We start from the raw sequence: 14,890 nt of genomic DNA, 5'->3' as shown, positions 1-14,890 counted from the left end.
TATTGTGTGTTTCTTTTTGTCGAAATAGCATTAACTAATCATCAAACTGGCCGTTGGTAATGTAATATAGTTCTTATGTGTGTTCCTCTATGATTTTATTGTCCTCATGAGTGGTTTTTATCAGGTTCGTGGTACAGAAGAAGGGTCAGACTACCACCAGGGTTACAAATTCATCCTTGGAAATCCCCCAAAATCCCTACAAAAGCCTTCTTAAATGTGTGTTCTTCAGGGAAAGTAACTAATTGTGTCCATGCATGCCTGGTCGAAATATGGAAAAAGCACTTAGCATATCGTTACTAGTCAGAGGTACGGTCTCCTTTTTATTGTTGTAGCAGTTATGAATGTCAACCTTCAACTAACTTCTTTTTTTCCCTTCCAGCCTGTCAGCATATCGTTAATAGTTAGATGTACTGTCTCACTTTTATTGTCGTAGTATTTATGAATGTCAACCTTCACTTAACTCTTTTCTTCCATCCTGTTAACCTTCAGATGCAAGACTCGCTTCCTCCCATCACAACCTTACAAGAGGAACAAAAACACGTGTAACTGAAGTAGAAACACACATAAGAAGTAACCAGTGAATGAGAAACGACAATGCTTTAATAGGACAAAACCAAATGATTATGTTAGCCTTTATTACAGTATCGAACGGACATACAAAACGCGAACATTTCCACAACAACACACTGTTATAATGCACTTCGATTAAAACCACTAACTGTGGCCATGTCAAATACAACACGGCCAAATTAATCAACAGGTATTTCAATGCTACTATGAAAGTCTACGGAGCTGATGGAGGGCTTGGCAAGGCTTGGGGATGCGTGCGAGTTAGAAATGAGCCGAGAAAGACATGAGGAAGGGCTAAAGAAGGAGGTGAACTCTATTGGTAGGTTGGTGGGGAGCTTGGCAAGGCTTGGGGATGCTTGCGAGTTAGAAATTAGCCGAGAAAGACGTGAGGAAGGGCTGAAGAAGGACTAAGAGAAGGTGAACTCTATTGGTAGGTTGGTGGGGAGCTTGGCAAGGCTTGGGGAGGGTTGCAAACTAATGGAGAGCTGATGAGGCCCGGGAGAGGAATGGGAAAAAAGGTCCAGGAAGAGGATGAAGCTAAAGTGTTGTAGAAGACGTGAGGAAGGGGTAAAGAAGAACTAAGAGAAGGTGGAGAACTCTAGTAGCTTGCTGAAGAGGATTGGGGAGAGTTGCAAGCTAATGGAGAGCTGATGAGACCATGGAAAGGAGTCGGAAAAGGTTCAGGAAGAGGATGAAGCTCAAATGTATAGATGAAGAGCTCTGAGGAACTTAATGGAGAGCTAATGAGACAATGAAAAGGAATAGGAAAAGGTTCAGGAAGAGGATGAAACTAAGGAATATAGATGAAGAGCTCTGGGGAGCCTATTAAGGGTGGGACTAACGGGCTGAGACGAGCTCGACCTTAGCTTGCGAGGGCACGAAACTAATACCGGCAGACACCCCGACGGAGGCTTCTTGAGGTCCCGAGACGAAGGCCGAGGCGCTGGGGCCGTTCTGCTCCTCCTGCCTCTGCTTCTTCTTGTTCCGCTTGCTGCGGGAGGGAAAACATTGTATATGAAGATGTTTGGATAGATACGTATAAAACTATGAGTATTTACTATATGTATTTACTCTAGGTTTTCTATTTTCTTTACAGGAGCAGTGCATAGAGGGCCTTTTTATTTGAATTTTGCCCTTGAGCTGCTTCCTTTGCTGTAAAAAAAGTTGTAGTACATGAGTGTGGCGTTTGAATAGATACGTATATTATAATGTGATATTGAGAATTGTAATCAAGAAACTATCATATGCATTTCTTATTGTTTATCTTGACCTCTCACCTGACTGGAAGGGGATCGGTGTAGGTCCTCACTTCCCCGACCACGGACCCGAACTGGCCAGGAGGGAAGCCAAGGAAGAAGCCCTCGTCCCCGTCCCCTCCGGTGTTGCCTCCGTCGCCGCCGCCCGTCTCAACATCGGTCGCGTCAGGAGTCTGCGGGTGTGGGCGGCACTCAGCGCGGCCCAGCATCACCGCCAGCACCGCCGTCGCAACCTGTCACACATGAGAATAATTAACTAACCTAGCTGTACACTTTTATTATTCTTAAATGTATCGGCACTTTATATAGTTCGCCTGTTTGAAATGCCTCTCGTAAAAGATGCAAGGATTTTCATGGACTGTTTTGTGATCCTAATGATAGTTTTTACAAGACTTCTGCGGAATGAACGGGAAAATAAGCCATCAAAACCCAGTTAATCTTCTCCGTGGCCTTGGAAAATAGTTGTAATAGGAACCCGATGTGTTTAAGAATATGACCTTTATTTCCTTTTCCCCTAACTGTATACCTTCCCCATTTAATTCATTTCCTTGTCCTGCTATACTCATGATAAAAAAGCACCATTGTCACAGCTTGATTTCCTGTGCCCTTCTAGAGCAGCGTTGCCCTTGGATCAGCCCACGGGTCACAGAGGCCACAGGGGGAGGCTGCGCTGCTAATCAATTCACCCTTGACTCACACACCTAAAAAAAGTTACACAAAAAAGACACTTACTTGCTGGGAAACGAGTTTTGCTTTGAGTGTAGGCGAATGCTGAGCGAGATTTAGAGCATAATATAATAGCTGAGGATAGTTCATATATTTCTTTTTATGGTAAGGGAATAGTTCAATGGCAAAAGAAAAAAAAATCCTGATATACTCTGCTCCAATATAATAAAAAGAGCGAGAGGTCAATTTCGGGTAGAGACTAGAGAGGTGTCTTGATACGCTCCTCTTAAAAATAAAAAAAATCTCAAGTCGTAGGCAGGAGGAAATACATACGAGGAAAGCTAATAGATCCTTTGCATAGTGTAATAACTGAAACAAGGGGAGCTCAGTTACCCTACTAATTAATTACATATTCAAGGCGCAGGTGTAGGTAACCGGCAGGTGAGCCAACACAGGCGCATGACCTTAGCCGGGCGGGGTCGAGGAAACAAAGGAGGATAAATTAAGTTTCCTTCATGGGCGGCGGCTTTCACCTCCTCTCTTGGTGCTGGCCGGGGCAAGATCTTGGACTGGAGGCTGCTTAGGATTACCGTGTGGCCTGTTGCTGCATGCCTTATTCGCTTATGGTAGTGGCAGGCGTGCGATGAAAGGGAGAGTGGGTGGTGAGAGGGTTGATTAATAATAATAATCTCAATTTAGAACATGTGTTTAGTGTGATGAGGTTAAGTGTATATAGGTGTTTTTTGTCGTCTTCTTGCACTCGTGGTATGGGTCCTGCTCGATCGTGGGTGCTTTTAGTTTGTATAATCACATTATGTACTGCCTGGGGGTTGGGATGGTATGTTCCTCCCTTCTTCTTTGTTGTTTACTTGCAACAATAAAGTATCAATCAATCATCAATCCAGTTTGTTTCGGCCTATTAGTTGTGAGGCATACGTGGTTACTTACTGATGTACTTCCTACTTGATATAGTTAATTTCTGGGCCGCAGTCTTAACAATGGCATATTTGTTTATTACTGATGTGTACCATAAAAAGTAGTAGCTTTCTTAATTTGCCTCACACTTTCAGAAGACGATCCCTGTATTTCTATTCAGGTGGCTACGTGATATAAAGGAATAGAACGCCGGAGAAAGTGAAGCTGTAAAACGAAAGAGAGTTGAAATACGATAAGAAAACGAACAAAAAGTTGCAGTATTACAATCAGCGACTTAATAGGAGTTCATATTACGTAATACTTTTCTCTGGGGATGACGAGAAGGAAGAAAGGAAAAGAGAAAGGGCTTCCCGGTGTCGGAGAAAGGGACCAAGCTTCGGGAGGAGAAAGACCACGTGCCTTAAATTTCGCGCATATCTGTTGCGTAGCTTTCACATTCTCGTTATGGAATGACTACAATCTATGTGGCTGAAAAACTATTACCGTTCCCGACAGAAGGAAGATGGAATAATAGGAAAGTGAAAGACAGTGGATACGGTCTTTGTACTGCAGTGGCCTTATAATAACTGCTGCTGATGATGATGATGAGGTGCGGCGGGTCTCAAGTGACGGTGCAGAGGAGAGGGCAGGTGCTCCCATCAACACTGCCTCAGGTGTGTTTATAACGGGACACCTCTGGGTTGCACCTGGTCACTCTATCCCCAGAAAAGGCACTCGTTAACGCCCTTTCCTCTTTCCCCCGAGATAGCTTCCCAGAAAGACACCGAAGAGATCCAGGGAGGTGGTTATGCTTCCCCTTAAGGCACTCCAGTACAGAGGCAGCCCCACTAAGCTCTGTATTCCCATGCAGACGCTTCCGCCTTTTACATTAGCTATTTCCAAAGTCCGAAAAGGAGATGAACAGGGATCTCATGAGTGTTTCCTCACGTTCATGGTATTACAGAAGCCTTGTCAAACTACCACCAGGGTAATAAAACTACCCAAGGAAATGACCGTCAGCACTCCTACGAAAGCTTTGGCAAATGTGTGTGTGTGTGTGTGTGTGTGTGCTTGGATGCCGAAATGTTTGTTAGAATATGGCCCAAAGACTTTACCATGCAAGTCACACTGTAAAGGTTGCATTACACTTCTCGCTGCCTTGTTTCAATGTAGTACGAAATCTAACGTTTATTCATTCATTTATTTTGTCTGAATGATGATGGGATTAAGCGAAATGTGACGGTATCAATCATGTGAAAGATTAAAAGAAATAGTCTACTCTTGAAGAATGAAAATGGATAGTTTGCAAGCGAGTGTGAACCTTAAGATAGATAATAAAGGAATGCAGTGACAGACTCTAAGGTGTGCAGAGCTACCTTACCCTAACCTGTCCCGCCTTCAGTCCCAAGCACTTAACTCTTCACACACACATTCGAATAAGGCTCCTTGACCATCCATACTATATTTGCATCACTTTCTTAACCGGACAATAAAAGCAAGCAAAAATCATCATTCCCTTACTCCCTTATCTGCACTACACCCACATTTAAAGACACACAGACTAGATGATCGTATTAATAACTATATATAACAACAAGAGTAAGACAAAGCCCTCCCTTAATTGCACTACACCCACATTCAAAGACACTCCGACTATTCCCATGTCAATTACTACAAAGAATAAGACTAAAATAAAACAACAAACAGCAATTAAAAAAGCAAAATCTTTGTCCAAGGGTTAAGGCGGGGAGGTTCCTGGGACGTAATATTTGCCAGTTCTACCGAAGAAGGGGGGACTCACCAGGAGGTATGTGAGGGTGGACATGGCTCGGGCGGGGTGCAGGTGTTGGCGTCAGGGAGGCTGCCCAAGAACTGACTGGACGGACTGGTGGTGCTGCGGGTGGAGGGTCGGGGGCACGTCAAGAAGTCTAGAGGGTGTCCTTGATCAGGGTGGGCAGGAAGAGCGCTGGCGGGCTGAGACACTGTGGGTGGAGGGGCGGTAGGAGGAGGAGGAGGAGGGACAGGGATCTGGAGGGTTAAGATATAATGAGAGGGTTAGGAGAAGGAGGAGAAGAGGAACACTGGTCTCATGGAATTGAAAGAGTCCTTATTCGTGGATCTCCTGGAAGGGATCTGATTTGAGGGTCAAGACATATGGAGAGGGTTAGAAGAAGAGGGAGAGGGAGGATCGAGGAGGAGGAGGAGGAGGAGGCGAGGAACACTGACCTCATGGGGTTCAAGATTTATTAAGAAAGTCCTTTGTTGTTTATGCCATAGGTTTTCCTAAATCTCGTCCTCACAATGGGTCTTTATAGGGTAACCAGCAAGCGTACAATATTGAAGTCTTAAGCCCGTATTCTTAGATATTTCGGCGCCCAGGTACACACATTGACAAGGCTTTCGTAGGAGTTTGGGGGATTTCCAAGGGTAGTTTCATGACCCTGGTAGTAAGCTGACCATTCTTCTGTACCATGAACCTAAAACAACACTCATTAGAATCCGATTGATCTCTTTTTCGGCCTTTGGAAATAGTTGATTAGAGGGGAGGAAACATCTGATAATACCGATCTTAGTATTGCGTGAGGTGAATAGAATCCTGTTTGCTTATTGCGCCAAGAAAGGAGTAAGGAAGGGTGGACTCAAGATCCAAGCACAGTGCACAAGCTGTCTGGGAGTGGGCGTAGCCGGAGGACGCTTTAAAGTCAGTAAATAATGATCCTTGGCTCGGCAGCACATATTCTCTCAACACACTTGACGCACCGCCCTGTCTTGTCGCCATCCACGCCCTCGCTGAACGAGACCTATAGGAACATCAAGGGAAGGAAGGGTAGTTTGAAAAGTATCTATGTGAGGGGGTATTTCTTCCTATACTCCGAATGGTGTTTTATAGACATGGCAGAGCAGGTGGGAGGGAGGCTGTTGCGGCGTGTAACTTCCTGGAAACTCTACAACGCCGCTCTCCCGACACTTCCCAGCAGGGGCGTGGCGCAACAAGGATGATGCAATGTTCGGAGTATAAGTGAGCATGCACAGAACCTTCGCTCTGCTTATTTGACTATGCGAGGTTTATAACATCAACAACAAGCTCTTGACTAGGCGAGGCTTAAAACTTATATACTTAATGTTTCTTTTTCCGTATTAATTGGTCCAGCTAGCAAACTGTTTCACTGGAATAAGTTAATAGTAAGCAATAAACGCAAAGCACTTTTTTCATGAGATCATAGGGCTGCACACACACACACACACACACACACACACACACACACACACACACACACACACACTGGGTTCTGTTTGGGGACAAGTGTACCCGGGTGTGGACAAATCTAGACAACTAAAAGTGAAGGAATGTGGAAGATTGTCACTGCGTTGGGACCAGTGTATCAGGTGTGCTGAGGCCCGGCCCGGCACGCCCCCCCTCCTCCTTCCTCTCCAAATATGCCGAGGCAAGGTTGCTTCCCGGCCCTCGCGTCCCGCCCGCCTGTTGTCACTCCCGCCCCTCCACCACCTGATCTGCCTGGTAATTTATTGCAGCCTTCCGAGTAGAGATGATCACTTCTGCTGAAGAAGATAGGGCGAACCAGGGGAGAGAACAGAAGAGTAATAGTTTTTGGCGGCAGATCGATCTTCAATGAAAACATAATTATACAACTTAGTGAGACTCGGCTTGGATTAGGATAGCATAGGACATTTCCAAGCTTTCAGTTGTGATTGTACTTCATGGAGGACCCAGAGCCATGGACTAGACAAGCTCTGGCAGGATCTGTCGACTCTGTGGGCGTCCCTTTGGCCTCTCCACTTGGGGTCATCTCTTACAGAAAGAACCCGGTGAGCAGGGTCACTTCTGGGACGCGTGCCACATGCCTGGATGGCCGGAGTTGGAGGTCACAGACTATGCAGGTTATAGGTCTCGAATCAGTCTCACGTACGGGAGTAGGTCGCCGGTTTGACACAAAGCCCCTCCAGCGATATCACATGCAAGTCGGTCCGTAATTTTGGCAGATTTTTTTCTGGGGGGGCAGAGGGCATCATAGTGGGAGGGTGGTGGGGATGGGGAAAAGTGGCGAGCGAGCGAGGCGAGCACGCGCAGGTATGGGAATTTTTTTGAAAAATTGATTTTTAGGGGCATTTTGAAGTCGATATAGAAAACGCTGAGGGGGCTGAGGGGAGCCCCCCCTAGCCCCCTAGAAATTACGGCCCTGACATGACTGCATAGCCACTTAATACCAAAGGCATCAGTTTCTTCATATCGCTGTTCATTGCTCATATCTTATATTGCTGACGTGTATTGAAACTGTTGACGTTAGCGTGGCGTTATTATGATATGGAAATAGCTGAAAGCATTTCCTGCCAGTCGGCGACGCTCTGCGTCACACCCAAGGAGGTCACACCCCCAATATAATTTTTGTCGGCCGGCCTATATGTTACCTATAGTATTAGCTGTTGAATTTAATATCTGTAAAGTTTAAACCTAACCCCATAACTCCATAAACCTTTTACTTTCATCATTATTATTACTATTGCACATCTAATAATCACATGCCTTCTTGTTTACGTTTTGCAGTTTGACGTCATCCTCCGCCAATCAGCGAGCGACCAGTATCGTGACGTCGCGGTGACGTCAGGGCCAGGCTGTTGTCAGCGGGTCGTGTTATCGTAAGGGAGATATCGGAGAGCCTCAGGAAGACGACGAGTTATTCTGTTGTATCGTGCAAGCATAACGCCAACACACTCTCACAGACCCACGGAGCCACACAGGGGACCAGCAGGCACATAAGCGGAGGCAAGATATACCTTCATTTTTTTAGCACACACCTTTCTTTACTTTGTTTACTTTGTTGAATCTCGTCGACTACGGACACAGTTTAGCTCCGCCCTCTCAAGATACCATATACGCCTTCATATTATGGTTAAAGGGCAAAAATATATGCCCTCTAACCCACTGAGAGGCACACAGAAACTAACCTAACCCATGACCTTTCTAAGCAAACATAATCTAACCATGCTGCCCTTTAACCCACCGAGAGGCACACAAACTAACCTAACCCATGGCCTTTCTAAGCAAACATAATCTAACCATGCTGCCCTTTAACCCACCGAGAGGCACACACAAACTAACCTAACCCATGGCCTTTCTAAGCAAACATAATCTAACCGTGCCGCCCTTTAACCCACCGAGAGGCACACAGAAACTAACCTAACCCATGGCCTTTCTAAGCAAACATAATCTAACTGTGCCGCCCTTTAACCCACCGAGAGGCACACAATCTAAACTAACCTAACCCATGGCCTTTCTAAGCAAACATAATCTAACCGTGCCGCCCTTTAACCCACCGAGAGGCACACAGAAACTAGCCTAACCCATGGCCTTTCTAAGCAAACATAATCTAACCTAACCCATGGCCTTTCTAAGCAAACATAATCTAACCATGCCACCCTTTAAATTTAACCCACCGAGAGGCACACAATCTAAACTAACCTAACCCATGGCCTTTCTAAGCAAACATAATCTAACCATGCCACCCTTTAAATTTAACCCACCGAGAGGCACACAGTCTAAACTAACCTAACCCATGGCCTGTCTAAGCAAGCCTAGTCTAACTATGCCAGTGTCACCAATGCATAAGAGACAGTCGAGGGTGCAGCAGTTAGGATTGGTTAGTTTATCATGTGAATCCTTATAAGATGGTTACTGGGCATGTATTTTTGCCCTTTCTACCCATGTATCTCTTAATATAATGGTTAAAGAGCATGTGTTTTCCTTTTCTAACCATATATGTAAATATTATCGTAAAGGGTGTTTATTTTTCCCTTTTTTAACCATGGACGCCTTTATATTATGTTTAAAGGGTACACATTTCTTGCCCTTTCTCATTTATGCATATCCTGTGTTTATTTTAAATGTTAACAGAGTTTTTGTTTTCAGGGCAGAGAAAATAACCAAGAGGAGCTATGAAGAGGGGCTTTCTACACGCCGTCCTGTGGGGCATGGTGGTGGCCGTGCTGTGCCCCGCCTGTGTGCTGGCGGCATGGGGCACGGGCGGGGAGAGCGTCCACCTCAAGAGTATCGAGGTGCTGACCCTGTACAACGGCAAGATGACCAAAGGTACTGTACATATGAAACATCATGTTCGTAAGGTGCTTTAGGCTCCCACAACAAACAATTCCCAAGGCCACAAAGGAGATTAGTCGGGTTTTCATGAGTGTATCATGTTCATGGTGCAGAGGCCTTGTCAGACTATCACAAGGCTCAGAAATCTACCCATGGATATGCCCACAACCTCTACGAAAGCTATAGTCTCGTGTATTCTTTCCTCTGCCAAGAGTGTTGGATGAAATTTCTCAGCCTTGCTGTTTATAAATTTGTTTTGCCGCTAATTTTCATTATAGCTTTTGTAGTTCTGCATGTTATTAATATTAGTCATTTACTTATTAACAGCAGCTTGCTCCTTTGATTATTACATGTTATAATTCTGATAATGTTATTAATGAACTGCAATTATGTAGCTCAGATATATGAAGGCATTATTTTCATCATACTTTCATATTAAAAACTTTATAAAAAAGTTTTCAACCCATCCAGGAAGGAGATCGTCCCCAGTGCCCCAGCTGGAGTGTGTGTCGGGGGGCACTGCTCCCTGTGACGCCTTCCGCCCGCGTGTTGTGCAGTGCTACAACCGAGGCTGGGACGGTGAGGACGTGCAGTGGGAGTGTAAGACTGACATGGACAATGCCTACAGGTACCCTTTGTCTCTACCAGACATTTTATTATTAATGTTACTTGAGTAAGTTATTAAGTTAAGTTAAATTACAATGTTACAGAGTTAATTTTGAGTTTCATGTAGCAGCACTCAAGTTTGCATTGTGTTGGTATAGCTAATGTATATAACAAACATACAGAGACTTAAAGAATCATGGATGTTCAATTAAGAGAGGAAGAACTGGTAAGCCACTAAGTATATGCAGAACACATTAGACTGAGCCACAACATGAATATCACTTGCCAAGTTTAATGGAGGCTCTGTCATGATAGTACTGATGTGGTGATATTTAGCACCCAAGAGACTGTAACTGTTGGTGGTGACACAAAATTCATGAATTCTTTGCATCACTATTCCAGGTTTGGCAGTGTGGAAGTATCCTGCGAAGGGTATGAGCACCGAGATGACCCGTACATTTTGAAGGGCTCCTGTGGTTTGCGGTACAGCATAGACTACACAAAGGAGGGACTAAACCAGAACAACCAGCACAACTACTATGGTGGCAGTGGAAGCAGCTACTACTCCAAGAAAAATGAGAAGATGTCAAGCCAAAGTTCCTGGGCAAATTTAATCGTCATTGTGGCTGTCTGCCTCATGCTCTGGGCCTTCTACAAGACCTGCATTGGCCCTCGTCACACGCGGGAAGATGCCTGGAGCAACACTCAGGATGACTACCCGGCAGGGGGCGGCGGGGCAGGATACGGCTGGTTCGGTCAGGCTGGAGGCCATCGCCCGACAGCCCCGCCACCTCCAACCTACAACGCAGGGTATGATGATGCCTCCTGTAGAAACCGCACTGGCACAGGAGGGACAGGGGCCGGGGGCTTCTGGACGGGGGCTATGACGGGCGGTCTGCTTGGGTACATGTTTGGTAACAGTGGGAGGCAAAACTATGCTGGCAGGGGTTATGGTGGTGGTTATGGTGGAGGTGGTGGTGGGTGGAGCTGGGGTACAGGTGGTGGTGGAATGGGCGGTCACCACTCTGGCTCAACAGGGACCCGCGGTGCCTCTGGGTTTGGTGGCACGAGTCGACGCTGATTGTTCTCTGTGTCAAGGCCCTCCAGTTTGAGCCCCTCAGGTGTGTTTTTAATGTTTGTATGAGTGTGTGCGTGTGTGTGTGTGTGTGTGTGTGTGCTGCAGAATCATTTAATTCAGGATAAACAGATGCTGGAATATTTTTTGAAGAAGAAATTCCTCATCTCCCGTTAATGTTTGCAATATTTAATGCTACTGCCTCCCTTTAAGTTCCTAATAAAAGGCCATTGGTTAGAGCAGTGACCCTCAACCTTTTGTAGCCATGTTTACTAATGTTGACATAGTGTAGCGGGCCAGCAAAAATAAATAAATAATAATAATTCACTTAACCCCCCCCCGCACACACACCTGGGTATACATATATTTATAATTAAAGAATGAGAAATATATTGTAGATTTCCCAGGCCCTCTGTGAGCTCTAAACTAAGGTCCAAATTATTAAACTCTTCCAAGCCTTAGTCCATCTATTTCAAAAGGCTCTCGCACAAATTGTCAGAGTTTCCATTGATGGTTTCCTGAGCCTGATGGTAGTTTTGGAAGGGAAAAAAACCTCATTATAACCCAAAGTAGCTCTTCTCTGGCCTTGAAATATGTTTGTAATGAGCCCCAAACTTTTGATATTATGCATGTCAGGGTCTTTGGGCACCATGGCCCCTGCATACTACAGGTTGGTTGGGGATCACTGGATTAGAGGATGTGATAGGTTAAGTCGCTTCACTCTGTTCATGTTAATTATGTTTGCTGTCCTGTATTCATTGTCTGCTGTCTTGACTTTCTCTGGATTTTGTTTACTGTGAACAAATTTTGATAATAAGGATAAAAGATGTTATATATGTAATTTAACTTTGTAGATAATAAAGTGATTGAAAGGAAGAAGTTTGGTAATAATCATGATGGCAATACTGGAGGAGGAGGAGGAGGGAAAGATGTGGTTTGGGATCAAGTGTTAGTACTAGGAGAGGAGGAGGAGGAGGAGAAGGAAGAAAAGAACTACAGCATATCCAAGCGAGGTCTGACTAAACTATTGTATGATGGTAGTGCAACAACTTTATAATTGTGTGAGAAGTTTGAATTAATGAACCCCTACATTCTTTCCATTTCATTTGTTACCTCAGTAGAGAGGGAACAAGAGTGACGGCTTTTCAGGTCCAATAACACTACAAATAAAGGAAGGCGTGAAATAAGGAGAATACCATTGGGGCTAAAAGTGGGAACCGAGAACCTAGAGAGAGAAAGATAAGTTAAAGGAGGAAGAGAAGGTGGAAAGTGAAGAACCGGAACCTGAGGGAGAAAAAAGGAGAAGATACAGGAGAAAGGGAAGGTAGTGTGTGTGGAAACCTGATAACTGAGAGAAAAATGATGAGTAGGAGGAGAAAGAGAAGGTAAGGAGTGTCAAGAAATGAGAGAGAAAGAAATAAGAAGATACAAGAGAAAGAGAAGGTAAAGATTGTCAAGAACCGAAAATTGAGAGAAAAATGAAAGGTTAAGGAAAAAGAGAAGGTCCTATAGTGTGTGAAGAACAGGAAATAGAGAAAAAAGAGAAGTTACAGGGGAAAGAAGACGTATAGAGGGTGATTTTAGGGAGTCTTGAGAGAAGGTAGAGTGTGAAAACCTAATAATTGAGAGAAAAATGAAGAGTAACAGGAGAAAGAGAAGGTCCTATAGTATGTGATGAACCGAGAATAGAGAAAAAAAAGATACAAGAGAAAGAGAAGGTGAAGAGTATCAAGAACCGAAAATTAAGAGAAAAATGAGAGGAAAAGAAAAAAGAAAAGATCCTATATAGTATGTGAAGAACCAAGAAGAGAGAAAAATAAGAAGATACAGGGGAAAGAGGAGGTATAGAGCGTGATTTCCAGGAGTCTTGAGGCCGCGTAGGGAGGGAGAAAATCCTGTTATGGAGAAGTTTGCTCAATGGAAATTGGATTGGGAGAGTGTTGGCGTGTGTTGGGGCTTGTGGCGCGGCGGGGGTGGGGGTGGGTGGGTCGTCCGATAAGGCGTTTGGGTGAGGAAAGTAAAGTAATAATAAGGGAAGCATTTGTTCTTGGTATTACATCACGAAAGAGGGTGAAGAAAATAAGGGAAAAGGCAGAGGTGGATAAGGAGCAGAGAGAGGAGGAAGAAGAAAAAGAAGAGAAAGATAAGCAGAATGTGGGTAATAATAGTAAGGGAAGCAGCTAGTTGTAGTATTATACATCACGAAATTGACCGAGGAGTATAAAGAAAATGCCACAGAGAAGATTAATCGGGTTTTCAGGGGTGACTCATCCGTTCGAGGTGCAGAAGTCGGGTAAAACCATCACTAGGATCACAAAACAGTCCATGAAAATCCCAGAGGTTAGAGGAAGGGAGGTTAGAGTAGGGAGGTCAAGGAAGGGAGGTTAGGCAAGGTAAGGGAAAGGAAGGAAGTATAGGGAAGGGAAGAAAGGGAGAAGAATCGAGTGTAGGGAAGAGAGAGAGAGATGTCAGGGTAGGAAAGCAAGGGAAGGGAAGGTTAGGGAAAGGAAGTGTAAGAGAAGAGAATGGAGTGAAGGGAAGAGAGAGATCAGGGTAGGAAAGCAAGGGAAGGGAAAGGAATGAAGTGTAGGGAAGATATCGAGGTCAGGGTAGGAAAGGCAACGGAAGGCAAGGTAAGGTAAAGGAAGGAAGGAAGTGTAAGGGAAGGAAGTAAAGGAAAAGAATGGAGTGTTGGAAAGATATCGAGGTCAGGGAAGGAAAAGCAAGGTAAGGTTAGGGCGCAGAAGCCGGGTAGAACTATCACTAGGATCACAATACGGTCCATGAAAATCCCGGCAACTTATACGAGAGGCTTCACAAACAGGCGTACTGAGATTCTAAGGTGGCGAGACGTATCACAGTACGGACTTAGGGGTGGGTCTTCTCTCTCTGGTTACCTGTGTGTGTGTGTGTGTGTGTGTGTGTGTGTGTGTGTGTTTACCTATCTGATTCCGTTTTACTGTCTGTCTGTTTCTGTCTGTAGGTTTCTGTTTGTCTGTGTTAGTTTTTTAAGACGAAGGTAAGGCCGGGTACTCGCGCGGCCACTCCGCTTTTCAAACACGTCTCCCACGACAAACGTTTTCTTATACAGCGCTGCGAGCCGTGATAACCTGCACCCAGATACCAGACAGCGCCCCAGGGTAAACCTCCATCTCCCGGCACTCCATTTAGCCATTTTAAGAGGGGATGAGAGGAAAGTATATACGCCTGTCAGCCTCTAGAAACAAATGCCATAAGGAAGAAGAAGAAGAAGAAGAAAAAGAAGTCCTATTTTCCTCAACTATCCTTTCCCAACACCTTCGAAGCTTTCCTATTAGTACTACGACTCTTACTACTACTACTACTACTACTACTACTACTACAAAAACGAAAACGATGACGATAACAGTGAAAACTACTACTACTACTACTACTACTACTACTACTACTTCCACCCGTGTTTCTTATAGCCTGGCATGTTTTAAAATTAACCAACCTTCCCGCTCTTCTCCCGCCTGAGGTATGACGCAATCCATCAGGAGTATTCTGAGTGGAGTTACGGAGGCCAGCGCTACACCTGACAGACTTAGGGGACGGCAGGACGGCAGGTGAGGGAAGGTAAGGGAAAGGAAGAGATGGGAAGGGAGATTAGAGGAAGGGAAGTGCAAGGGTGCAAGGAAGGAAGTGTAGGGAAGGCAAAGGAAGGGAAGG

General features: G+C 44.9%; 1 protein-coding gene and 1 long non-coding RNA gene across 2 annotated transcripts; both read left to right on the top strand.

The window, feature by feature from the left end:
- The first annotated feature begins 746 nt into the window (after positions 1 to 746).
- On the top strand, positions 747 to 1,259 carry LOC126985940 (uncharacterized). The gene is made up of 2 exons (XR_007739188.1): positions 747 to 893; positions 1,005 to 1,259. It is a non-coding gene; the product is annotated as an uncharacterized LOC126985940 (long non-coding RNA).
- A 6,747-nt stretch (positions 1,260 to 8,006) lies between these two features.
- LOC126985911 (store-operated calcium entry-associated regulatory factor-like) lies at positions 8,007 to 12,079 on the top strand. The gene is made up of 4 exons (XM_050841467.1): positions 8,007 to 8,190; positions 9,334 to 9,513; positions 9,991 to 10,147; positions 10,528 to 12,079. The coding sequence occupies exons 2-4, from the start codon at positions 9,360 to 9,362 to the stop codon at positions 11,204 to 11,206; spliced, it is 990 nt and encodes a 329-aa protein (XP_050697424.1). The 5' UTR covers positions 8,007 to 8,190; positions 9,334 to 9,359; the 3' UTR covers positions 11,207 to 12,079.
- The last annotated feature ends 2,811 nt before the right edge of the window (positions 12,080 to 14,890 follow it).

The sequence above is a fragment of the Eriocheir sinensis genome, chromosome 5 (assembly GCF_024679095.1).
Source record: "Eriocheir sinensis breed Jianghai 21 chromosome 5, ASM2467909v1, whole genome shotgun sequence".
Lineage (NCBI taxonomy): Eukaryota > Metazoa > Arthropoda > Malacostraca > Decapoda > Varunidae > Eriocheir > Eriocheir sinensis.
This window is presented reverse-complemented; position numbering and strand designations above follow the sequence as displayed.